The following is a 27,327-nucleotide window of genomic DNA, read 5'->3' as shown; positions in this document are numbered from 1 at the left end:
ATGCTACCTCAATCTTGGAGTTAGCAGAATGTACCTTATTATGCTTGACTGAGAAGAGTTATCACATGTGAACTCCCACATCCACCTCCATGTTCACCTCAAAGTATTTCTGTGTTCCTGCACTCCCAACCATGCCTCTGGCTTCACATCAGACGTTTTCCATTCTATCCTCTCCCACCTTTCTGAGTCTTTGCTTCATTAGTTAATGTCTTTAATCTCTGATTTCTCAACTGCCTCTTTCCTCTATCTTCATAAAGAGCCAGCTCTTCTCATCCCACTCAACACAAAAACAACCTGCTGGGACACTTGGATCTGCTCATCCTTAAAATCACTCTGTTTTGTCTTTCTTTTGATAAGTTTCCAAAAAGAAATTTTACAAAGAATGACTTAGTCCATTCAGAACTCTTTCATCTCCTGAAATCTGGCTTTCATCTACCCCATTCTGCTCACAGCACCAGAGGGTGCTCATCTTTGCCAAATAGCTCTATTCAAGTTTTCATAGTACTGATCAGCCTTTTTGAAGCTTTCTTCTCTTGGCCTCCATGACACTTTTAATTCTCCTGGTCCCTTTGCCCTTCTGATTTTTGCTCCATGAATAATCATTTACTTTCTCTCCTTACGCCCCCCCCCCCCTTACCAGGTAAATAAACATGTGTAGTCAAGCAAAACCAATTTCCACTCATTGGCCTTGTTCAAAAATGTGTCTCATTCTCTGTCTTTAGGCTTATCACTTCCCTCCTTCATCAGTCTTCTAAAATGGGAGTTGATCATTACATTAGTTAAGTCTTTCAAAATTTGTTTTGCCAATTTTTCTTTTTTTTTTTCTTTTCTAATTTTTTTATTAATTTTTATAATTATAACATTTTTTGACAGTACATATGCATAGGTAATTTTTTTTTTACAACATTATCCCTTGTACTCCCTTCTGCTCCAAATTTTTCCCCTCCTTCCCTCCACCCCCTCCCCTAGATGGCAGGCATTCCCATACATATTAAATATCTTATGGTATATCCTAGATACAATATATGTGTGCAGAACCGAATTTTGTTGTTGTTGTTGCACAGGAAGAATTGCATTCACAAGGTAAAAATAATCTGGGAAGAGAAACAAAACAAAAACAAAAACAAAAGAAACCAATGCTCACAGTTTACACTCATTTCCCAGTGTTCCTTCTCTGGGTGTAGCTGATTCTGTCTATCACTGATCAATTGGAATTGGATTAGCTCTTCTCTTTGTCGAAGATATCCACTTCCATCAGCATACATCCTCATACAGTATCATTGTTGAAGTGTATAATGATCTCCCGGTTCTGTTAATTTCACTCAGCATCAGTTGATGTAAGTCTCTCCAAGCTTCTCTGTATTCCTCCTGTTGGTCATTTCTTACAGAACAATAATATTCCATAACATTCATATACCATAATTTACCCAACCATTCTCCAATGGATGGACATCCATTCATCTTCCAGTTTCTAGCCACTACAAAAAGGGCTGCCACAAACATTTTTGTTTTGCCAATTTTTCAGTCATTGCTCTACCAAAAGGTCTACCTCCCTTAGTTTCCAGTTCTTTACTGCGACAAAAAAAAGTATTGGACACGTGGATTCTGTTCTTTAATCTTGAGTCTGTCTCAGAGACAGTATTACCAAAGAATATACAGAGTTTAGTAACTTTTGGGGCTGAGTTCCAAATTGTTTTCTAGAAACACAGGACCAATTTATATCTACACCAAAAGTCTATTAGTACTTTAACATATTTAACAAGTGTTGATCAACCTGCCATGGGAAGGGGAGGAGGGAAGGAGGGGAAAAATTAGAACAAAAGGTTTGGCAATTGTCAATGTTGTGAAATTACCCATGCATATATCTGGTAAATAAAAACTATTAAATAAAAATAAAAAATTTAAAAAAAGTCTATTAGTGAACCTCTTTTCCTGCCATTTCCAACATTTGTCATTTTCCTTTTTTGTCGGCCTCACCAATATGAAGGGTGTGAAATGGACCCATGGAATTGCTTTAATTTGCATGTTGAATGATTAATGATTTGAAACCTTTTTTTCTCTATAACTATGGTAGCTTGAATTTCTTTCTTTGACTCTTGCCTGTTCTTATCCTTTAACCATTTATCAACAGAGCATGTTTGATGCAGATTTTCTTTTCTGTCTTCCTCCTTACTATCTGGCCTTCAGATGGCGCTTCTCATACCATTCATCATGTCTTTCCCTAGCCCAACTTTAGAAAGTTAATTGGAGAAGAATGGGCTGTGACCAGGGAAACCAGATTAAGTCTGTTGTAACTGTATATAAAATAAGTGTGGCAATGAAGTCATGGGGCATTTCTTTTTTTCCTCCTGGTTTACCCCTTGGCAGCTATTGAGCAGGTTGATGCTAATTGAACTCTCCTAATTAGGGAGCTGTGAATGAAGCTGGGGAGAGGGTTACCACTGAGAAATTCACACACAGGGTTGGGAAGGAGTATTATAGCTGGATGGTGAACAAACCAAAATCAAGAACTAAGGAAACAGGTTGTGGGGGTCGAAAGGACCAAAAGGATTTGTCTTGAACCTGGATCCCACAAGGTTTTGAGGAGGAACAGGTGACAGATGAGGTCTAGGATTCAACCTGTGCTTGAATAACCAGTTAAGCCCAGAGTGGTCTGTTTACTGCTTTCACTTGATTTGTGCAGCTTTTTGTGTTTTGCTAGTGTTGTTTCCCCTTTCCTTTTCTTCTGAAGTCCCCTCAGTGGGAAAGTGCCTACTGCCCCCGTTATTTTCCTTGGCAGCTGTTTTTTTTTCTTGGTTCCCAACTGTTAGCCAGATTATTAGTAAGGTGTTTAGATAAGTGAGGTATTACTATTTGCAAATTCTGAGTTACTCTAGTTGTCTGGAAATAAATAAGCAAAACTGTTAATCATCTCTGCTCTATAGCAGCGTATACCTTAGTTGGAGAATCAAGACATACAGATATTAAAAATGGCACATGATCAAATAAAAGTTTAGGTGTCCATCTACTTCAGAAGCAGAAGTCTTATGAGATGCTAAGAGAGGCAGTGAGATTTGAGTTCTCTAGAAGCAGATAAAGAATTTTTTTTAGTAGAGAAAAAGAAAGGAGGGCATTCTAGATGAAAGACATAAACACAAGAAAAGTACAGTCTCAAGAATTAAAAGGCGGGTTTGAAAGGTGACTAGAACAGCCTGGCTAAAGTAGAGCTTTTAAACTCCAGTTAGTTTTTTAGTTAGTGAGGGGTTTTAGTTAGTAGGGGTCCAAATTGCAGAGACTTAAATGACAGGCCAAAGAGTTTAGGTGTCATCTTCTTTTTTTTTTTTTTTATTATTCATTTTTCCATATTATCCCCTCCCTCCACTCCCTTCCCCCAGTGACAGGTAATCCCATACATTTTACATGTGTTACAATATAACCTAGATACAATATATGTGTGTAAATACCATTTTCTTGTTGCACATTAATTATTAGCTTCCGAAGGTATAAGTAACCTGGGTAGATAGAGAGTAGTGCTAACAATTTACATTCGCTTCCCAGTGTTCCTTCTCTGGGTGTAGTTGTTTCTGTCCATCATTGATCAACTGGAAGTGAGTTGGATCTTCTTTATGTTGAAGATTTCCACTTCCATCAGAATACATCCTCATACAACATTGAAGTGTACAGTGATCTTCTGGTTCTGCTCATTTCACTCAGCATCAGTGGATGTAAGTCTCTCCAGGCCTCTCTGTATTCCTCCTGCTGGTCATTTCTTATAGAGCAATAATATTCCATAACCTTCATATACCACAATTTACCCAACCATTCTCCAATTGATGGACATCCATTCATCTTCCAGCTTCTAGCTACAACAAAAAGAGCTGCCACAAACATTTTGGCACATACAGGTCCCTTTCCGCTCTTTAGTATTTCTTTGGGATATAATCCTAATAACAGCAATGCTGGGTCAAAGGGTATGCACAGTTTGATAACTTTTTGGGCATAATTCCAGATTGCTCTCCAGAATGGTTGGATATGCTCACTGTTCCACCAACAATGTATCAGTGTCCCAGTTTTCCCACATCCCCTCCAACATTCATCATTATTTGTTCCTGTCATCTTAGCCAATCTGAGGTGTCATCTTCTTAGCAATGGAGAGTCCCTAAAACTTTCCGAGCATGAGTGTAGCATGATGAAAGCAGCATCTTGGAAGACTGCTCTGGTAATGGGAAGAGGTAACACAGAATAGAGAGAAGGTTCTCAAGACCTGCACCACTCCCAAACAGGCCCAAAATACATTCAAGTATTGAACAAAATAAAAATGATAAAACAGATAAAATTACATTTTTAAATGAAATCAATATATAGCCCATAGGAATCCTTATGTATGGATTAATGAATCCCATTTTAGTTTAAGTATGACAACACTGGTCTAGATGATCTTCTGATCCTTCATTCTGTGACCGCTTCTCCTCTCCTCTGACTGCTTCAATCTCTGAGTGAAGGATTAGAGATAATGGACCTGTGAGTTCAATGACATACGGAACTCCCCTGTAAGTTCTCCAGGTTGACACCTTCTCCACAACTCAAGAGTCTAAGACTTCTCTAGAGTATCAAGAGGTTGAAGGACTTGTCCAGTCTCATAGTTTAAGTGACAGGTATGATTTCAACTCAAGTCTAATTAACTTTTTGCCTGTGATCCAACTTCAAATTAACAATTTCTACTTGTCCAAAACAGCTTATCATCTTCCCTGCCTCCCCAAAACAAAACCTCACCCTTTATTCCTGCCTTGATTATTCTATTTATCAATCTCCTATCATTGAGCCATCTTCTTTGATTCTTCCTTCTCCAGTATCTTTCATATTACAGTTACTAAATCCTGTTGATTCTTTTCATCCCCATCGCCACAATTCTAATTCAGGCCTCTTTTTAATTTCATAGCAGGATTGTTGGGTTGACATTCTAACTTATCTTCCTGTTTCATTTTTTCAAGTGACTTTTCAAAGCATGATTTAATTTTCTGGGGGTGGGGAGGTTTAGATCTGTGATGTTCTTTGTGCAGAGACCTTCCTGGTGATGAAAGTCCATCATGGGCACAGATTTTCAACTTGCCTATCCATCATCCCAGTAGTGTCAAACTCAAAAAAAACTTCAAAATAAAAACAAAGACTGCTAAAGTCCAAACAGGATCCTAGGATCTTGCATGCTGACTTAGTTTTAAAATGTGATAGTGTGATATGTGATGTTATATTTTTATTTATTTTGTGAAATATATCCTCATTACATTTTGATCTGGATCAGACTGTACTGGAGAGCGTTATCTGCTCTATCCAATGTCCTCACTTTATAGATGAGGAGATTGAGGTCAAGAGAATAGATTAAGAAATAGTGTGGCCTTGAATAAGTTATTTAATCTCCATATATTACTGTCATAATTCTAGCATTCAATATAAAGAGCCAGGAAAGATTTTTTTTTCCCAATGAAAGAACTATTCAGATCCTATTATTTATCAGGAAAGATTTCTTTTTAAAACATTCCTCTTTGTAGTACTTTTGACTTTGTCTCTATCAATTAGAAAAAGGAAATACAATCGACTATGCTTGTGTATATGTCCTTTATCTTTTCTTTCCCTTAGAAGATGCTGTGGCATACCCTTAGAAAAGGAGAAATTTTAGCAACCTGAGCACTCCTCTTAGGAAAAGAGCAATATCTCCTTCCCCAGTGCCGCACAGTAATGATGCTTTACTTTTCTTTGAAGCCTCCCAGTTTTCCTCATCACTTTCATATATACATTATCACATTTGATCCCCACAACTCACCTATGAAATGAGCAGAGCAAAGTATCAGATCAGGAAAACAAGGTTCTGAGAACCTAAAGTATTTTCCTACTATCTCACAGCAGCTTCTGTGAGGGGAAGGAACCTCTTCAAGAAAAGAAACATCTTGAGAGTGTATTCATTTTGAGAAGGGATTGGAGCAGCTGCCCCACAAGATATTCTGTGATATAGGCCCGATTATCAGCCCAGTTGGGACCAACTCAAGGCATGTATCTGCAGTGTTTTCCAGGAAGAAAGTAGTTTAGTTTAAGCTTCAGATCAGCAGAGAAGTTAGATTTATGTATTGGGGTTTTTTTTCCCCAAGAATGATACCAAATATATATAGGTCAGGGGTTCTTAACCCTGTTGTTGGCATTCTTAAAGATGCTTTTCTCTGAACGGTGCTTTAAAATAATTGAAGGAAATGCTGACTTTCAATCAGAGGAGGTTAGTGAACATAAAGACATATTTTTCCCCACCCAAGTATTAAACCACAGAAAGAGGACTATAAAGTTAGCCATCTTAATAGCTAGCATTTTTATAGCTTTTAACGTTTGCAAAACAATTTATGTATGTTCTCATTTGATCCTCACAACAACCATGATGGTTATCCCCATTTTAAAGATGAGGAGAGAGTTACAGGTTAAGGGACTTGTCAAGGACCACACAGCTAGTAAGTCCCTGATACATTTGAACTCCAGACTTCTTGACTCCAAGAGCAGCACCCTGTTCCCTGTGCTACCTTTCAGATCTTTTGCACTTAAAAAAAAAAAAAGCATCATTCCCTGATACAGGAATCAGCAAAGGTCTGGCTCAGGAAAGTCATCTGAATGCAATGTGGAGCCAGGAACAGAGTTTAAAGTGTGGAGAACAAGGATGCAGCAGTGCTTTCCATTACGAAGGCAGATGAGGTGTTTTGATAGTTACAGAGCCGACCTGGGAAACCTGAAATGAGGTCCTTTCTCTGACACATATTGAATTTTTCTTTTTCTGGGTAGAGTAGGTGCTAATCTTCATCAGTAAAGGGAGTCTTCTTATTTGGGAGTTCTCTGTTTTAGGCAGGGAAGATAAGCCTGGGGGGAGTGAATTGTGTTTAACCCCTACTGACAGGCATGTATCTGTGTAAACAAATGGAAATCTTGCCATAAAAAAGATAGAATTTAGTCCTGCCAAACCATCATGAAGAATTACACAGAAATACGGAAAAATAAAATATCTGACCTGGTAACATTTGTCTGAAGGAATACAACTAAGCTACTTGGAACTTTAGAGAAAAAGAAAATAACAGACTTGAGCAGTGAAATGGATAGTTGAGGGGAGAGCCAATATTTCATATGTTAAGGGCAGAGGGGTAAGGAAATAGGTAGATATACCCAGGGGTAAGGAAGAGGGACAGACAGAAAACATAAGAGAACCCCTGAGAGGAAGACAGGGTAGATTTGTTTCCTAGAAAAGAAGCCCATCAGAGATCTACAGAGATGGGAAGGAAGGGGTGGACAAAGAATCTTTTTAGAAATTTAATAGGAGAGAGAAAGAAATTTAATCAGAGAAAAGCTCATGAAAATGAAGTCTGTCACCAAACATTAGTTAAACGTACATTGTGTGTCAGGCCTGGGCTGGGTTCAAAAGAAATATGACTAGAGGAGAGAAAAGTAATGTTAGAACTTGAGGAAAGGAGTAGTAGTCAGATGTCAAAGGAAAAGAAGGAAATATGTTTGGACTAGGACTAAAGGAAAGCAAGAGTATAATAATAATAAAAAATCCTTAAAAAACTGTCGAAGGAGCAGCTAGATGGTGCAGTGGATAGAGTGCTGGCTCTGGAGTCAAAAGGATCTGAATTCAAATCAAGTCTCAGACTCTTATTAGACTTCATCATTTAACCCAGATTGCTTCAAAAAAAAAAAAAACACACAAAAAGTTAAAACCAAAAAACCCAAACTGACAAGCTAGAAAGTGCAGCCTTCAAAAATCGAAAGAATATAAATGATAAAGAATTGTAGTAAAAGAAAGCAGTTTAGAAAGAGGGAAGTTTCTTTGTATGCAAAAGGCTATTCCTAATAAATTGGGAAAAATCACTGAGTGGCATATTTGTTTACAACAGAAAGCAGATGTATAGATAAGAGTTTAACTAGTTTTTTAATACATGACCATGGATATAAATTAGAGTGTCAAAAAGTGGTATTAGTTGATCATTTTAGGGAATGTGGTGATAACAGCCAAAGTTAACTTCTCAAAGTTGTGGAAATTTGGCAGACACATTCGGAAGTTGCCTTCTTGCTTCTTCTGATGACTTGTTTTGTCTATCAGTAGAGCCCAAGCTCTGACAAATCTTAGATTTATCTGAGGACTCCACTTGCTGTGTTCTGAAAAGCTTACCATGAGGTTGATGGTAAAGGTTTTGGCCATCATGTCACAAAGACCACATACTGAGGCATTGGAGATGATCTGAAGAGGTGTTGCAAGTACCCACACCCACGGTCCATGAAGTATTTAAAAATATGTAGATGAACAATTTTCTATTAGAACAGAGGGGGTAAAATGCAGATGAAGTTATAAAGAAGGAAGCTCTATTCCTTCTTTAGGATGACAGTTTGATGAGATGTGAGTTTTTTAAAAAGATTAATTTCTGGTAGCAGCACTAGATAGTGAAGTGGATAGAGCACACTGGTCTTGAAATCAGGAGTTCAAAACCAGCCTCAAACAGTTAACGTTGTCTAGTTGTGTAAGGCCAGGGAAGTCACTTAATACCAAGTGTCCAAAAGAAAAATTAATACACACACACACACACACACACACACACACACTTTTTTTCCTAGGAAAATCCTAGGCATAGATTTGATTTCATTGGTATTAAAGATTTCATCTCATATTTAAATTGGTGGATCTCATCCACCATTAGAGATAATACATGGTAAGATGTCTACACAGCAACAAGAGTTACAAACTGTTGAAAAGAGCCATGAGAGGTTGTGACTTCGAGGATTACATGGCTATAATGTGTTTGGGTAGGGTCATGGGACCCACAATTTTCCTGATTTCATGCTCAGAATGCTGTCACTGTGACTGAATCAGTATCTATTATTACTGCAGTAGAGTTCACAGTAGGCACCAAGAGGTCTGGGGTCATAACTTGTGTTTATTCAAAATAAGTTATGAATTCAGATCTCCCTCATTTTTCACCAAACTATTTTTGTTGTTGTTGTTGTTTTTGTTTTTGCTAAAATGTATAAGGACGTTTTAGATCACTGACCAACAAATTCACAGTGGCCAGGTAAAGGAACGAAATCCAAGTGAAAAAGGTTTGGCGGCCTCAGTCATAAGATTTAGAGCCAGAAAGGATTTTGGAGATCATTTTACAAATGAGGAAACTAGGGGCCACTAAGTGGTGCAGTGGATAGAGTACCAGCTTGAAGTCAGGAGGACCTGAATTCAAATGTGACTCAGACACACAACTTCCTAGCGGTGTGACCCTGGGCAAGTCACTTAATCCCAAATGGCTCAGCAAAAAAAAAAAAAAAAAAAAATGAGGAAACAGAGGCCCAAAAGAGTGTGTTGATTGTCCAAGGTAGTGAGTGTGAAGAGGAAACCCCAAAACTCTGAAAAATCCTTAAAGGAGAAAACCTCTTTTGACTCTGCCTCAGGGAGGGGACTTCACCCTAAGCACAAACAGCTTCATCTTTGTTATCTGGATGGGCTGGCTCAATCCCCAAACCCATTGAATTCAATTCAAATTCTAACCTTGGCTGAAACCCAGACTGGAGCCAACCTGGGACTCCATCCACAGCCCCCTTCAGCTTGTAGCCAAAGCTGAAGCCCTCTTTTTGCAGAGGTCTCAAACATGGCAGCCTTTCGGCTGGCATGCCAAGGATCTCTGTCTACTGGAACTATGGTTCCGGTGCCTTTTATCTCTACCTTCAACTTTACTAACTAGACTTTACTTCCAAACCCCATAATAAACCTCTTTTATCAATCTAGGTTTTGGGGTCTGTAAATTCCTTTACAGAGGACTCTTACGCTGCTGCTACTAGACCTCATTTAACTCCCTCTCCTTGCCCGAATCCAAAGGGGTTGCAGGGGAGCTCTATTTGACTCCCCGTGCCCCCCTACCTGCAACTAGATCTCAATTAAACCTAGTTTCATTTAGGTACCCTAATTCTAAACCTCATCAAGTGGACCGCTAGAACTCAAATCTAGGTCCTCTAACTCTAAGCCAATATAATAAACTCTAGAAGATAGAGCCATCATGCAGAATTTTTGTCTTCTAAAACTATGCTTTAGTTTAGTCTTAATTGCAAACAAAGGTATTGGACTCAAATAAAATAAACTTCAAAGCTTTCCCGTCAAAAAGAAGCCTTGTGCATCTAGTAAGATCATAAAAGATTCCTCAATAAATATAACTAGAGAGAAATCTGTAAAATGTCTTATTGTAAATGTGGCATAGAATGAAATGATCTCACTAAAGGTGTTTGTCGAGGTTCAAATGGAAGAGGAATTCTGGTCATGTATATGAAGCAGGGTAAAGAGCTGGAATATATTCAGTTTTTTTCCTCTCCACAGATATTTTAAGGGTGTTGTTGATTAAGTAGGATCTATATTGTAGACTTAAAGTTTGGGGGAGACTTTAGTGGGCATCTTGTATTATATAGATAAAGAAGGTGAGAGATCTGGCAAAGTTAAGTGACTTGTTTAGGTGCTGCTGGTCTTGAGTCGTAGAACTGGGAGCTGAAAAGCAGGCTCTCTTAATCCCAGATCTAGTGTGTGTTATTCTTTTGGGTGGGGTTCACTTTACTGTACCACGGATAACAATTCACAAAAATCTGTTGTACATCACATCGGGCACCTATGAGGCCTTTTAGTATTAAAAACGTGTTTTGTTCCGGTTCGTCAGTGGGGAGTTTGGCTTTTTTCCAAGACCGACCCGTTTCCCCCTGTTTGCGTGACCACACTAGGAAATCACTCCCCGTGTGTCGGGGAGAAAGGGATGCAAACCACTGCTTGCCCACTTGGTTGTTTGAATTGTGCCTAGCTTGGAAACTTGTCCAGAAGATAGAGAGCACTGTTTATACTTAGGGAATTAAGGCAAAGATCTGGATAATTCAGATAAATCATTTGCCGCTGGAAGAGTCAAATAATTCCGGGAAATGGTATAGGGGGAAGAGGTTCCTTCGTTTTGTCCCAGGCACTTTGGAGGTAGTGGGACTTGGTTGACTGGGGGTGGGGTGGGGAGGGGGGAGGAGCCACTGCGTTCCACTGGATCGAGATTCAAGTGTATCGTTACCTTTTGGCTGTTTGACCCCGGCGAGTTGCTTAACCTCTCGGTACTCTAGGCAACCGGGACTCTAAGTTACTAAACTGTTGCCGACCGGCTGGGGTACAGGGAGTCTCCTCATTGGGAGTTCCCTACGCCAATGAAATCTCGCGTCCGGGCGGGGAAAAAAAAAAAAGAAAAAAAAAAAAAGAGGAAAAATCCAGACGGATTCCTCGATTCTTAATCGAGCGTCGCAGGTGCACGGACGTGCCCTCCAGGTGGGACTCCCTGAGGTAAGGCCCTTTGGTTCCGATGGAACTTGCCGATGGCCAGTCTTGCTACTTCATCCCCTCGCTATTCCGTGGCCTTCTCCCCCATCATTAATTTGTACTCGCCTTTGGCTTTTCTGAGGAAAAAAACAAAATGTGAGGGACTGGGGAGGAGAGGGGGAGGTGCGCGCGCGCGTGTTTGTATGTATGCGTGTTTTGTGCGCGTGTACGTGTGAGGGAGTGTGTGTGAGGGAGGGAGTGAAGGGGGGGAGAGAGAAAAAGAGGGGAGGTGTGTACGTGAAAGGAGGCGGGGACCCCAAGGGGCGCGTCGATTTGTGTGGAACTTGTGTCCCGGCGTGCCTCCCTGGCAGGGTAAGCTCCTAGAGGGTAACGGCTTAGGTTCTGTATGGCGGCTAACAGCGCGCGCTTAGTAACCAAAACTGTTTAATCGATGACTCTCAGGTTCGCTCGTTCTCGTGCTCGCTCTTCTAGCTCTTTCTCTCCTCTCCCCACCTCCCTCCGCCCCTCGGGAAACCCTCCAAAAAGAGATCCTTTTTCGGCGCGCCAAGCTTTGGACGGCGCTTGCGCACTAACGCTTAGCCCAGCGCTGCAAGCTTGCTAGCTAGGAGTCAGCGGTGCATTGTAGCCCAAACCTGGCGCCTCTTTTGCTGCTTCGCGCGCGCGCGCTTTCCCTCTCGGTCCCTACCCTGCAGCGGGGAGTGACGTAATGCGGCCCGAGCTCCTCTACGGCGGGGGGAAGGAGGCCGCGGCGGCGCGCGCTCCGGGCCCAGGGTAGCCTGTGATTGGTCCAGGTCCTTAGAACTAGACAACTCGAATGCAAGGCCTCAGTGTTTCCCGGCCACGGCCCCCCCCCTTAGAAACGCCGAGAGCTGCCGCGTCTCAGAACCACCCGCGGCAGGTAAGGCGGCTACAGAGGGCGGCCGCTAGGAACCTCAGTCCCTAGTGTCCGTTGCAAAGGTAGTGGGGCGGAGGGGGAGCGCGGGCTCAGAGACTTGAATGAGGGGGTGGGGAACAATGGAGGAGGCGGAGGCGGTGGCTAGGCCTTACGCAGACCGCGCTGAGGGGGTTGTCCTAGCCACCACCACCGGAAGGCTCCGAGAGTTGAGGGAAGCTAGCAGCTCTCCTCGCCACTCGGTCCTGAAGGCGGAGCCAGAAATTCCGCGGAGCCCGAACCGCCGTCGCGGGTGTCTAGGGGCGCCGGGAAAATGGCGGAGAACAAAGCTGTGAAGAAGCTGCGGCCCCGTGGCAAGGCGTGGCGTGGCGGCCCGGCCCCAGGCGAAGGCGCCGCCTCCTTCTCCCCCCCATCCCCGCCCCCGCCGGCGGCGGCAGCGGCGGTCCCGCCGCTCTTTCTACCGCGGGTGAGGGTGGCGCGGCCAGGCGAGGGCGCCGCCGGGCACCTCCGCATGCTCTGGGGAGGCCCTTTGGGGTCCTGTGCGGCCGTGGCCGCCGCCGCCGCCGCCTCCGCCTCCGCCTCCATCTTGGCTCCTGATGCGGTCTAGGGGAGGAGGGAGGAAGGAGGAGGGGGGCGGAGGCTGAGGGTTGGCCCGCGCCGGGCGAACGGCGGCGGCTCCGGGAGGTGGGAGGGAGAGAGGGCGGGGCGGGCCGTGGGAGTGCGAGTGGGTGTGCGTGTGCTGGGGCGTGGGCGAGCTTCCCCCCTGCCCGTAAGCGACTTGGCGGTCGGGGTCGGAGCCCGAGCGAGTGGGGAATAAACAAAGAGACACGTGGCGTGCTTTCTGCCTCGAAGGGAACTTAGGATTTGACTGAGTGGAAGAAATGGTCCTGGTGCGGGCGGCTGCGGGTGGGACCTCAGCCTGCCTGGGTTTTCGAGTGTGTGGCTCGGTCCCTCCCTGTTCCTTCCCTCCCGCTCTCCTTCCACTTGATACCCTCCCCCTGCTCTCATCCCGCTGCCTTGACTCTTGCTTGCTCTGCCCGTTTAGTCGTTTTAGAGGGTGAAAGAAAAGCGGTGGCTTGCAGTCCAACTTGCTGCTTGGGTTCCGTGAGATGGACGAATGAGAGAGCCCCTTTGGGAAGCTTTTTCTCGCCTTAAACGTAACTACTACCACCCTCACATCTCGTGTCTGGACTTAGTGTCTTCCTTTTCAAAAAGTGCTCCAGTTTATGTATTAGTTGCCCTGATATTTACACTGGGCTTCTGGCAAAGATGAAGTTTGTTCTTGGTTCTCTTTTATTTGTAAAGAGAATATGGTTCCCAAATGTGCCTGCAGCACTTGCTTTAATTATGAATCAGGTGGTTAAATCCTAAGTGATCTGGTACGGTATTTTTGTTGGAATACTAGAATGTTTCTGTACAAAACTTCCGTTGCTAAAAACTGAGTGAGTTTTAAAGACACTCAAGTCTCCTTCCACAGCCCCCCCCCCCCCTTACCCAAATTGGCCGTTTAGGTTTTATTGGAATGGATTCTGAAAGAACTTTGGTTTTCAAGTATAAAGATGATTTTCAAAAATAATACTCGGTGTACTGATATTTTCCCAAGAAAATAACTGAATTGGCGCCGAATTAGCAAAAATTAAATTCCTGCAGGATGTGTGTTTAAAAACCCACTACCATATCATGCTTATGAAAAAGCTCTTATGAAGGTAGCCAATGTTTCATCGCTTATTTTAAAAAATTGGGTTTCGATTTTTTTATTGTAATCTTGAGTCATTTTGAATATCGAAGTCGGGAACAAAGCAGCAATTATGATTTGCAAAACTTAGATGATATACTGATGCAGAGGGTTTGTTTGTTTTTTAATGGCATCCAACTGTGTTTTAATTTATTCTGATGCCAGTGACTTTTGCACTGTCCTGGTCTTAATTTGCATGGGAGCATAACTGAAAACAGGAATACAGTGTTTGAGGAAGGGGTGTGGAGGGAACTGCTTACTAGAGCTTTTGAATTTCGTTTTCTCGTACGTAGTCATTTTTACTGGTCTGTTCACTTTGTATAACTTCTAGCATGTGTATCCTCATAGTATTGTTTATACAGATCACCTGGGGAGCCTCTTTATTTTCCGTGTTTTAAAGAATTGGAGAATGGGCACGGATTTCCATTGAATAGGATGAATTTTAAAAACAGTTTTGTACTCTTGGGATTTTAAAGTACAGCCCATTCTAATTAAGCACATGTGGTAAGAGTAAGAACAAGTCCTACTTAACAAATTTTTCTTACCCGATTTACTTAATAAATTCTTACAAGGAGAGGGGGAAATAGTCAAAATAGAATAACTGTTGTATTTGAGTATTGTTTTCACTTTTCAATAGTTGATTGTGAATTTTAGGTATATAAGTAAAACTTTTAAATTAGATTGAATTTCTCAGTACTGATCGTTCAACATCAGTAACTTTTGTGACCGGGTGTTTTGACTAATGTTAAAATCAGTTAAAGACTTTGAAGTATAAAGGTAAAGTGCTAGAACAAAAGAACTGCTTGCTTAAATGTTTGTGGTATATCTAATAACATTCTCAAGTGTAGGAAGCAGTCAGGTTTCATGAGATTTTTAAGCCTTTTGAGAGGAGAGAAAGAATATAGTGGAATTAAACCAGAAGTGTTACTGGTTCACAGAACCCAAGGAAGCTAGAATAGTTCTGGGACCAAATCCAAAGTTCTCAAACCCTGGGCCCCTGTGGTAAGGGAAAGGTAGAATACAGTAGAAGGCTAGAAGTCTTCTCTGACACACAGAGAGCCCCATGTTTTTAAGAATTATGCCAGGGAGCCTTTTGCCTTTGTTCTGTTACAATTTCTTGAAATGAAGCCTATGCATTTGTTTCCTTATACCCATGAAACATCTTTCTTTCTTTCTTTTTAAGTTATTTATAACTTATAGCTAATAGTAGCTTTTTATTTTCAAAATACATGCAAAGATAGTTTTCCACATTCACCCTTACAAAACATTGTGTTCCAAATTTTTCTCTTTCCCCTAGACAGCAAGTAATCCAATATAGGTTAAATGTACCATTCTGCTAAACATATTTCCACATTTATCATGCTGCACAAGAAAAATCAGATCAAAAAGGGACAAAATGAGAAACAACATAGCTTTTTATATTTCAAAATACATGCAAAAATAATTTTTAATGTTCATCTTTGCAAAACTTTTGGTTCCCAAGAACTCACTTCTTTATAGTTAAGGACTCAAGAGTCCAGACTTGTGCCTCATGAGGCTGTCTGTTGCTATTTTGTCTATTGAAAATGCTAGTTTGGGTCTTGCCAGTTTGTCCTTTGAGAAGCCTTTATATTTTGGGATTAAACTCATATATTTCACCAAAAGCTGGACACTGGAAAATGAGGCTCCTTTGTGCTCTGAAACTATTTACCATTGTGCCTCCTCATCCTTATTTAAGTTGCCTCACAGAGATCTCATGTAATTACTTATTGTTTTCTGTGATTTGCATAGTTGGTTGAGACACTTCTAAATCGAAATCTTTTTTAATTAGTATTTCATTTTTCCAAATACACGTAAAGATAGTTTTCATCATTCATTTTTTTGTAAAATTTTGTGTTCTAAATTTTTCTGTTTACTTCTCCCCTTTCCTTCTCCTTCCTTCCTCTCTCCAAGACAGCAAGTAATCTGATATAGGTTCAATGTGTATGATCCTTTTGAACATATTTTTATATAGTAAATTGAAATCTCTTATACAACTCAGATTAACTAGTGTGATATTTACATTTATTTTAAATATCGTATTTAATTTTACAGATATTCGCGAATGAACTTGGCCCCAGTATGGATCCAGGTGGTGGAGGTCTTGGATTGCAGACGCAAGAATCCAAAGTGCCCCATACTATGATAATGCAGGATTTTGGTAAAACATTTTCATTTTTTGAATTTGGTTAATAATTCTGGGTTTAAAAGTGTTTTGAGCAATGGTTCTTTCTCTAAACCAAAGGCACTGTTTTATTTCTTTAAGCAGAACTTACTGTTTTGCTAATGCCTCTTTTCCTGTATTTCTGTGTTAAGTCTTTAGGGGAAATTCTTCAAATGTTGTGCTCTATATTTGCTTAGAAAATGAAATATTCAACTGAATCAATAACTGCCTAATGGGGTTACATTTTGACGTTTATGTATATGCTTGTATACATGAAATGCTTGATGAATTCTTTTTTCTAGAATACCCTTAAGAGGGTACGTTGCTTAATAAAATTAGGAGGTACCTCCACCAGGTCAAAGAAACTGAATGATCCCTGAGAGAGGAGAAAGTAGGAGAAATGGTTTTCCACATGGCTGCTACATTTTCTGACAATTTCTTCCATTGTGAAATACTGGGGGGAATGGGAAAAAAAAGTCTTTCACTTATGTCCTTAATAAGAATTCAATTTAACAAGCATTTATTAAGTGCTTACTACATACTGGGCACTTTTTAACAGACTCCTTAGCTATGATCATTTCAATGTTGAGTGTTAGGAAAGGATGCCACAGGTCTTAGAAGACCTAGTTCAAGTCTCATCTCTGATACCAGTTATGTGACTTCAAGCGAGTCACTTACTTTGAGCCTCAGTTTCTTCATATGTGTAGTAGGGAGTAACAGTGCTTATGTTACTTTACTTTTGAGGCTTTTTATGAGCAATGTGTCTTTTTAAAAGGGAAAATGACATAACATTGGAAGCTCATACAATAGAATTACCTATAACCCACTGGAAATCAGTAGAATAGCCATGTTGAGCTGTATGAATTTTGACTAAGTAAAAGCAACAGATCAGTGACTCTTCAATTTTCAGCTGGAAAAGATCTTACTTGTCTAACCTCCTCTCTCCTTCCCCACCCCCCATTCTACAAATGAGGAATTAGATCCAGAGAGCAGGAATGACTTAGCTGAGGTTCTGAGTAGTGAGCATGTAGCCAGGGTTTTCAACTCCAATTCCAGCACTTTTTTCCTTCTGTCAGTTATAGGAAAGCACATCTCCATTGGGAAGGGTGACATGGATTTATGTGTAAGGGCAGGTGATTTTGAGACTGGACAGACAAACTCAAAATGAGATGGGGATGTTACAACCTAGGAAGCAGGAAGGATGAGGCTCTGGAGAGAGTTGGGGTTGTCAAATCAGAATTGGAATATGAGAGGCCATTTGAAGAGATTGAAGTTTGGGGGAGCATTGGCTCTATAAGCAGAGGGAGAGAGTCTGGTCTGTTAGAGATCCCTTCCTGCTAGAGATCTCTAATCCTTTGAATGGGAAGTGAAGAGAACATAACTAAGTGGTAGTTTGGCATGGAGAAAAACTCAAAACCGCTCCTAGAGGCAGAGGAGAATTGTGGAGATTCAGGGAGGGATGATGTAGGAAGAGGTTGGGCCCTAGAGGATCAGGCAGTCATTGCTGTAATTAGGGGACTGGGCTTGGAGTCAGGAAAACTGACTCCAAGTTCTTGTTCAAGTACTTGTTATTGTGACCCTGGGCAAGTCACTTAACTACTCTGGGCCTGAGTTTCCTCATCTGTAAAAAGAGGTATGGGACAGACTGACTGGCTTTTAAGTCCCTTTCAGCTGTGAATTTGTGAACCTGACTTATGGAAGACTTGGTGCTAAAAAAGACAAAGGACTGAAAAATCCATTGTAGGTGGTGTTTCTTGTGCCCGTAAGAGACTTGAACTAGTAGTTTTCGAAACTCTTTATATTAGTGAATCAGTAGGTCAGAGTATTTTCAGCTTTTACTCTCTTACCTTGTAAAAGTGGGAGAGTAAAGAACAAAATAAATTATTATTATGGTTTCACAAATGTTCCTAAAGACCACCTCCCAGCTTGTGTCTAGAACCTTGGCAGAGAATTTGTGTGTGCCTAAATTGTTTGACTGAATTAATCTAATTCCTTCACTTTATTGTAGAAGTTAACCTTTCTTGGTGTTTATAATATATAGATTATTTTTTTCTTTATAGGAGCAAAAAATCCAATGTTAATGATCATTTCTCTTCAGAGTTCCTTTTAACCATCTTTCTTCCCTTTTATCCTCTTTCACATCTTCAGGTTTAATCCCAGTATTAAATCCTGTGATTTCTTTCTTTTTGGCTGCCAGAGAAATTAAAAACTTTTACCTTGATATCTTTTTGTGGCACCAGAAATGGTCGAGTTTGCTCAAAGTCCTAACTCCAGATTTGGCTAGGAGTTCTTAGATTTCCAAATGGCTAATTTTATGGTATCATTAAAATCTTCTTTAAAAGAGTTGGAGAATATATGCTAACTGTAAACTTCTCTTGCTGTATATATACCAGAATTTTGTTTTTGTTATTTGTAGTGTGGATTTCTTTTGTCCTATATCGCCGGTAAATTGATCCCATATTTGTAGAAGCAGGGCTATTTTGTGTTAATTTTCCAATTAAACTTGAGGTGGCTAGTATTTATTCATGGGACTTTGAAGAGGAAGTATTCAATAAAACTTGGATTTTAACTTGTTCTAAATTCTCTGGTCTTGGAGGACAGGGACAGTGTGTTTTAAAGGTTATCAATGTGCCTAGCACAGTAGAAAATTAGTGCCTTCTTTTTGTTGTTGGGAAGGGTGATGATGAAAGGCTAGAATGTTTGGTAGCTGAAACTCTGGTAGATAGAGGTAGTGTGGAATCAAAAATAAGACTATTTTTGAAAACCGTTGGTATTCGAAATTTTAGCCCTGTCATAAAAATAAACAATAAATATGAAATATGTGAGGAAATATGAAAAGACCTATATATGATGATACAATGTGAAATCAACAATCTGAACTGTATATATACACACTGACTACAGCTATATAAGGGGGGAAAAAAGAGAGAAGAAAGAGCTCCAGGGTTACTGATTTTTTTTTTTCCAGGACTAGAGGGCCTCAGACTAGAGCATCTCATTTCTTTGTTTTATTGTTAATTCTTTTTCCTTCTGCCTTGTCATAGCTAGGGTGCCTTGGGTAAGAGTTTTCATATATATGTATGTTTGATTGTTTTTGTTAATGGTTACTATGTTTATTGTTTAAATTTAACTCTGCTAGCTTTTTCCCAGGCTTCCTCTGAAAATTTTTGCCTCTGATGGTAATTTTTTTTTTTTTTTTCTTTTTAAACCTTACTGTAAAGATGTTGTACTGATTTGTTTTTGGGTTGAGTTCCTGGACAGTAACTTCAAGTTGTTTTGTTTGCATTGGTAATGTTGAGTTCCTTTCTAATATGTTTCAGCATTTTATATTGTTTTAAATTCCATTTATAAATTTCAGTTAGGGAGTAGGTAGACTGGCAATGAGCAAAAAGGGCAATTTTCATTTTAGTCTTAACTTTTGTAAGGGCAAGTGAAAGAGTGATACAGTTAAGGAAAAGAGTCTTACAGGATAGAGAAGCCAGTTCTGGTTAATCATGGGTCATCCCAAATTGTTTCCTTTTAGGTGGCTGTGTTCAATTAAATCAGAGGTATTCCTTATTAACATTCAATATTACATAGACAGAGCATAATAATTTGCTCTAAAATGCCTTTTGGTAATTAATTTGATTTTCTCCATTGATTTCCATTGTAAATTTGAAGACATGCTATGCCAGAAAGCTGTCCCTTGGAAACTAAAAAGAGAAAGATAGTAGATCGTTAAAAAAAAATAAAATAAAATAAAATAAAAGGATTCTCTTTCTGCTAAAATCAATAGTAATACTTACAATTAACAGAATACTGGAACTTTAGAAAGTGGTTTGGCATGAGACATTCTGGCAGTATTATCTCACACTACTGTTCTTACCATAAAGGTTACAGTTTTGAACATCTACCACCTTTCTTAACATTTGTAATTTTAAGCTACAACATAGGAATACAACTTGATCTGCCTGGATCTATTTAAGACTATACTTTATTTACATATGCAAATTTCCATCCAGATAACTGAAATGTCCCAAATTCAGTTCAACAAACATTAAGAGCCTGCAGAGTCACTAGGAAAGCAGTGCTGGCCTGCTGGGAGCATATGTGGTGTTAGAGAAAAAAATTCTTCCCTGGTCCTTATATGTGGAGAATAGTTCCAGGCTGTTGAAGGGTCAGTGGGAGAGATGCCTGCCTTGTAAGCCACTGCACTCCAGCCTTCTAGCCAGCCCTTTTATGAAAGATATGGGAGGGGGTGAACCAGAGGGTGCAGCCTTAATCTGGGGGAGATAGAAGCAAGGTAATAGGAATATTAATAACTGATGTGTTTATAGTGCTTGGAGGTTTGCAAAGCCCTTTACAGGCACTATCTCATTTGATCTTTCACAACCCTATGAGGTGGAGCTCCTGCAGATGTTACTCCCCACTTTCCGGAGGCTCAGAGAGGTGAGTGACTTAGTTATAGTCACACAGCTAGGAAGCAGTGGAGGCAGGATTTGAGCCCAGGTGTTCCTGAGTCCACATCTGGCACTCTCTCCACTATGCCGTGCTGCTTCTTGAGATCAATGTGGTTGTGCTCTATTTTCATTTGCACTTTACCCACATTCACATTATCTAGTTAGGACTGTCTGGAAGTGGTTTTTACACTGATGACAAGTGTAACTTCACTGGTGGCACAATGACATTGTAATAATAAAGCCTGTAAAGTTAACTACAGTACCAGAGAACTTAGAATTCTAGTTAAGCCTTAAACTTAACCCTTGTAGGAAATATCTATTATACAGCATGCTCACTTGACAAACATTCATCCAGCTCCTGCGTGAACACTTAAAAGTGATAGGAAGCTCATGACCACACAAGGCAGCCTATTTTGTTTAGTGAGCACCAAATCCTAGGGCCAGGCACACAGCAGGGGTCTAGAAAACTGGATGAGTCATCTCCTTTTTTCCCATCTAAGATTCAGGGAACACAAGTTTCAGTTCTCCCTTCTGGAATTTCATTAACATCTTCAATCCCAAATGCACAAACTGTTCACATGGCATAATATTCTCCTGCTGCTTAGCTCCATCCCAGGGAATTTTCTCCACTTGTTTTTCATCTCTACAGCCTCCATCCTCACTCCTGCCCTCCTTGCTATCTCAACAAAGCACCTTGTTTTCTACTTGGGTAGGAGCTCAGGATATACAAATTTAGCTGTCTCAACCTACTTTGGCCATATTAAAAACCCCATATCCTTCCTTACAAAGAAGGATTAAAAGTGTCCTGTGGAGGCCATCATCCATTCTTAAAGACTATACCAACAGAATGCCTGCTGGAAGGCTTTGTATGTAGTCTGAGGACTTTATCTGATTCGGATTGCTGAGGCATCTTGACACCTCACACATCACCTGCCCCATAACCTATTTGGGGGCTGGTGGTGGCAGTCTCCATCAGTGGAAGGAACATAGAGAAGGTCATTCTGGTTTAGGTTTGGGAGTACAAAGTTTGTGGTTACAGTACTAAACGTGTGGGCCTGGAGCACTTCTGTTAAATATTCTGCCAAAAAAAAAAATTGTGATTTCATCTGTATGAGAAATCCCTTCACTAACCAACCAATCCATCCATGAGATCAGCCCTTTGGAGTTTCCTGATGCATTTGGGGATTAAGTAACCAGTTTGGGGTCATATAACTAAGGTGGGAGAAGAGATTGAAGCAGGAGGCTTCCTGACTAAGCTCAGCACTTCACCTTCAACGTTTTACCTCCAAGGAGAGGACAGCTCTAAACAAATTTATAGACGTAGTAAACAATTCAACATGCCCTCAGAATTCAATATGACACTATCCTTGGAGTCTACTACATGGATGGCCTAAGACATTGTGCCTTTGGTACCAAAGTTATCTAAGCTTCCTACAATGAGGTCTGAAAACATATCTACCTGATGCCAGATTCCAATCCCTAGGGATGAGCTGCTGGCACATCTGATCTGATCTGATGATCAATCATCTGTTTCAGTTTAGTGGATCCAGTTAATTAACCTCTTGGTATCTATCAGAAACAACTCCTTAGGGGTTAGCTCCTGAGTCTAAGACTCCTGGTAATTTGTCTGGAGGGTAGCCTTCACTCTGCATATCATTCATTTCAGTTTCTCAAACTGTTATCTTTCAGAATACCACTTAATTCCTAAGTGAATTCCTTGGGTTTTCTTGTCCTTTACAGAAGTGGTCATCCCACTTGTTTTCTAGAGAAAACACCTGAATTCAGGAGAGTTGAAGCTGGGCAGATAAGGAAAAGAAACCTGTGAGCACAGACTTTTGGGATCCAGAGGGACTAGGTAGTTTAGTGAGTACAGATTTCTTTTGGGTGGCTCTGAGGAGTCTGCTCTTGCCCAGCTGGTGTTTGCTGATTTGTGGCTAACCTTAGCTGGAGAAGAGTTCCTAATCTTTTTAAGTCATGGACTCCTTTGGTAGAGTTGCTAAATCCCTTCTGAAAATTGTTTTAAGTGCATAAAGTACATAGGATTGCAAAGGAAACTATCTTGAAATACAACTGTCAGAATATTTAAAAAGCAAGTTCATAGGTCTCATTTTAAGAGCTATTGGTCCAAGAGAATCCCAGATAGCCAATAAGGATATTTGAGTTGGCTCAAAGGGGCATCTATGGACATTTAGATTGATTTAGAACCTAGACATGTAGATTGGAGTTGCACCTTAAAAAGGGTTTGATCCTGTAGCCCAGCTCTTTTTTTTTTTCTGGCAGATCACTTAGGAAATGAAATTGACCTCCAGGGGCATGAGCATGGAGGAAGGGACCTCTGATGTTCAAGTACTTACTCTTATTCCCCTCAAGCCATTAAGTGTTGTAAGAGGAAAAAAATTAGAAATGGGTAAGAATAACCAACAAAATAGATAAACCTTTGGTAAAGTTGATTAGAAAAAGAAAAGAGGAAAATCAAATTGTTAGTCTTAAAAATGAAAAGGGAGAACTCTCCACTAATGAAGAGGAAATAGAGCAATAATTAGGAGTTACTTTGCCCAACTTTATGCCAATAAATTTGATAACCTAAATGAGATGGATGGCTACCTTCAAAAATATAGGCTTCCCAGATTAACAGAGGAGGAAGTAAATTGCTTAAATAGTCCCATTTTAGAAAAAGAAATAGAACAAGCTATTAATCCACTCCCTAAAAAAAAAAAATCCCCATGACCAGATGGATTTACATGTGAATTCTACCAAACATTTAAAGAACAGTTAACTCCAATGTTAAATAAACATAAAGAATTAGAGTAGGTAATGAGGAAACCAAATTATTACTCTTTGCAGATGATATGATGGTATACTTAGAGAACCTCAGAGATTCTACTAAAAAGCTATTAGAAATAATTCACAACTTTAGCAAAGTTTCAGGATACAAAATAAATCCATACAAATCCTCAGCATTCTTATATATCACTAACAAAATCCAACAGCAAGAGATACAAATATAAATTCCATTTAAAATAACTGCTGTATAAAATATTTGGGAATCTATCTGCCAAGGGAAAGTCAGGAACTCTGAGCAAAACTACAAAACAGTTTCCACACAAATAAAGTCAGATCTAACCAATTGGAATATTAAATGCTCTTGGATAGGGTGAGCAAATATAATAAAGATGACAATACTACCTAAATTAATCGATTTATTTAGTGATAGACCAATCAGACTCCCAAAAAACTATTTTAATGACCTAGAAAAAATAACAGAATTCATCTAGAAGAACAAAAGGTTAAGACTTTCAAGGGAACTAATGAAGGTTTTGCCTTTGTGCCTACCTTTATATAAAGACTTATTTTGTTTTGTAAGAGACGTGTTTCTAAAAAGTTAGAGAATATTGTCAAGTTAGATTTGGAGATGAATTTTCTTCACTTTCTTCCTAACATTTTAGCTTGCCTTTTTTTTCCTGCCTGGTCTATAAACAAATACTTCCATGTAAGGGAGGCTTACACCTCTGACAATTCAGCAGGTTGATCCCTGAGCAAGTCCCTTAAATTGTTTAGTGCCTCAGGCTTAGACAAAAAGTTTCTGAGTAGCCAGTTGGCCAGTGAAAAGAAGTACTTTGTCCTTGGTGGGTTTTGCACTTAGGCTTTTTTAGTTACACGTAACCCTTTCCTCTAAAGCTCCTGGACCTGTTTCTGTTGGGGGACTAGTTGGAGAATTAGGTGGAAGTATGACATGTTAGGAAGGAGAAAAGGAAAGTCAGTATTGAATTCTTTAGTAGAAAAACCACTGGACAAGATTCTCTTAATTGTTAAACCTAGCTGGCTTTTTCTCCATCTTCAGCCTTCTTGATCTCTGTAAGCTTTTGACCCTTATTGATTCTTCTTTTGAAGAAGAAAGCCTCCTTTTCTGGCTCATCATTCTTTCTCACCCAAAGTGTTTCCCAGAGTTCTTTCCTGGGCCTTTTTTTTTTTTTTAATCTCTATATTTTGTGGGTCTTGTATTCAACCCCCATAATTTCTAAATCCATGTATCTAAGCCACCTTGCTGTAAGCAATTGGTTAAATGGGCCTCTCCTGTGAGATTTCCCATAAGCATCTCAAATTCAACCTGTCAAAACTTAATTCATTTTCTTTCCTCCAAATATTTTTTTTTCTAACTTTTTTTTTTAATAAGGGGTACCACTGTTCTTCTAGTCTCCCAACTTTTCAACCTCGTAGTGATTTCCACTGTGTTTTTTCCCTTCCTTACCCTTCCTGTCCAATCAATTGCTCAGTTTTGTCCTTTGTATCCCCACCATTTCCCGTGTAGCCTGCCCCTTCTCCTCATTCACGTAGCTATTACCTGAATTCATATCGTCATCATTCCTGGCCTACACTATTCCAGTAGCTTCCTGATGGGTTTCTTGCCTCTTATTTGTGTCCTTCACAGCTATGACAAGAATTTTTGTGAAGTCCAAGTGTCTTGGTCCCCATCTCTCCCCCCCCCCTCCCCAGAACCCTCCTTTTAGAGTAAAACATTGCCTCCGGGTTAGCATTAAAAACCCTTCACAGTCTGATTGGAGCCTCCTTCTTCACATTGTTTCCACATTTGCTTTCTGATTCCAGGTTCTCTTGCTAACTTAAACTGGTGCACCCTGGCCTTGGCCTTCTCTTTCCTCTCCCTGTGGCTCTGCATGAACTTGAAACACAGGCGTCATTGTTAATCCACTCCCTCCCAGGATCCTTATTTTTCCAGGGTCAAATGAGATAATGTATGTAAAAGCAAGCACTATAAAAATAAAAGGTCCAGGAAGGGTTTGGCTGGGGGGGGGGGTCCCCTTTTCCCAAACTACTTTGATTTTTAGTGGTTTTAGCTAAGCTAAGAGTGGTTTTTTTCTTTGAAAATTCAGAGAGAAGAAAAAAACCTAAAACCAACTTTTTCAGGCCATAAGGCTCAAGAAATGAAATATGCTTTCAGCTTTGGGGTCCAACGAGTCTTGTATGTTGAAAGACCTGCATTTTTAGGATTAAATAATGTAATTTACAAAAACTAAACTCCTCCCCCCACCTTTGTCATAACAGGATTTTACCTGCATCTAGTTATTCCACCTTGCCACTGAAGTCCTCTTCTGCTTCCTCCTCCTGGCAAGGATTTGCTCGACCCGCCCCCTCTGCCCCCACTCCCCCCAAAGTAGAAACTCTGGCAGCTCCTACCAAATTGTCAAGACTTCCGGTTCGACCCCTCATGACTGTTGTTCCAGTACCAGTCTAGCTAAGCCTGGAGAGGTTCCACATTGGCCACGGCAACTCTAGAAGACCTACTAAGTCTTGGAGTTGAGATCTTCATCTTTCTGTAAGTGCAGGACAATCCTTACACTGATGAAATTATCGAATTGTGAAAAAGCATTGGATTATAGTGATTACACTGCCAACTGTGAGGAAAAGGGGGTGTTTCTTATGTTATTTAAAAGACAATTAAAAATTTCATTAATACAGATTCACTAATGATGAAATGTGTGTGTGTGTATGTGTGTGTAATTCTTATTGTTGGTCTCTTCTAGAAATGTATAGAAACACTAAAGGCCTACAGGAGCACTAGTGCTTTGGAGCGGTCCACTGTTTGGAAGAAGGGGCTAGAAATTGAAAAGAGATTTTGGGAGTTAGGTGTTCAAAGTGCCATTGGTGGCCACTAGCCACTTCCTAACTTGTTAAATTAAACAGTAAGTTACCATTTTGGTCTGAACCTAGGCCATACTTCCCTCCCCACCCCATCCCCAATTTTCTTCCCTTCCCCTAATCTGGCTTGTATAAAACCTGAGTGTGGCCTATGATCTGTATTATTTTTCAATGTATACCTCTATATATTTTTCCATTTAAAGAACATTTTAGGAGGGTGTCCTATAGTCGGACCAATATGGTAGTAATAATAAATATTAGGAAATAGCACTCAATAAGCTACTTTTTGTTTTGGAAAATGATGCATATGGGAAAGGATTTGGGAGAAACTTTTAATCCATTAGATTTTTCTGTGTTTAAAAAAAATGTAACTAGCTGAGCGAAGGCAGCCTTCTCCTCCTCACCCCAGGTGCCTCAGGGATATATCTTTGTTATACAGAGTCCTTTGTTGTAAGTTGTATTTATTTAGGATTTTAATAGTAAAAAGGGGTGTTGACTATGCTGCTCAAAAAACAAATCATTTAAAACCAAAGCTCATTAAAGCTGATTCACAAATTCACTTTTGATGTGGACATGAAAGAATTGCCAGACCTAGATGGTAAAGGCATTTTTTATTTCTTGATCATCTTGGTCATTTTATCAAGGTCAAACTTAAGATTATAAAGTTCAAAATGCTTCCTTTGAATTTTGAGTGTTATTTGAAATGGAAGGCTTTAAAATAATTAGGGTTGTATTGTTTTGTTTGTTTGGTAACCAGGGACTCCAGAAATGAAAGATGCCTTTAATTTCTGGGTCCAGCAATTCTTGTATGTTAAAAAGTACTTCCTATTTAGGATACATTATATAACGAAGACCTATTGTAAATAGCACTTTCTTCATCAAATTGCTGCGTTGTGTTTGTTAGCATTCATATGTTTTATACTGCTATGTTTGGAAAATAATGTAATTGCATTTAAAAAATAAATCTTTTGATTCAACCTTCACTAACTCTTGCTACTCCTCGCCTGCCCCCCCCCCTTGCCAATTTCAAATTAGTGAGATTTTATTTTATCTTGTCAGTAATTTCTTTTTAAAGGTAGAAACTTTATGCTT

At 40.0% G+C, this 27,327-nt stretch overlaps 1 protein-coding gene across 13 annotated transcripts in view; it reads left to right on the top strand.

The window, feature by feature from the left end:
• ZNF711 (zinc finger protein 711) overlaps positions 1 to 27,327 on the top strand; it is a 111,186-nt gene that overhangs the window by 63,233 nt on the left and 20,626 nt on the right. The window contains exons 1-4 of one of the 13 annotated variants that reach the window (XM_074277895.1): positions 11,315 to 11,335; positions 16,033 to 16,138; positions 25,642 to 25,912; positions 26,121 to 26,279. In XM_074277895.1, the coding sequence (XP_074133996.1) occupies position 26,279 (1 nt within the window). In that variant the 5' untranslated portion in view covers positions 11,315 to 11,335; positions 16,033 to 16,138; positions 25,642 to 25,912; positions 26,121 to 26,278. Of the gene's footprint in view, positions 1 to 11,133; positions 11,336 to 11,613; positions 11,684 to 11,937; positions 12,231 to 12,398; positions 12,691 to 12,967; positions 13,382 to 16,032; positions 16,139 to 25,641; positions 25,913 to 26,120; positions 26,280 to 27,327 lie in introns of those variants that run through there. The other 12 variants (XM_074277896.1, XM_074277894.1, XM_074277898.1 and 9 more) reach the window with 12 other exon arrangements.

This window comes from Sminthopsis crassicaudata, chromosome X (genome assembly GCF_048593235.1).
Source record: "Sminthopsis crassicaudata isolate SCR6 chromosome X, ASM4859323v1, whole genome shotgun sequence".
Taxonomy (NCBI): Eukaryota; Metazoa; Chordata; class Mammalia; order Dasyuromorphia; family Dasyuridae; genus Sminthopsis; species Sminthopsis crassicaudata.
The sequence above is the reverse complement of the archived record's forward strand: the minus strand, read 5'-3'. Positions and strand labels throughout refer to the sequence as shown.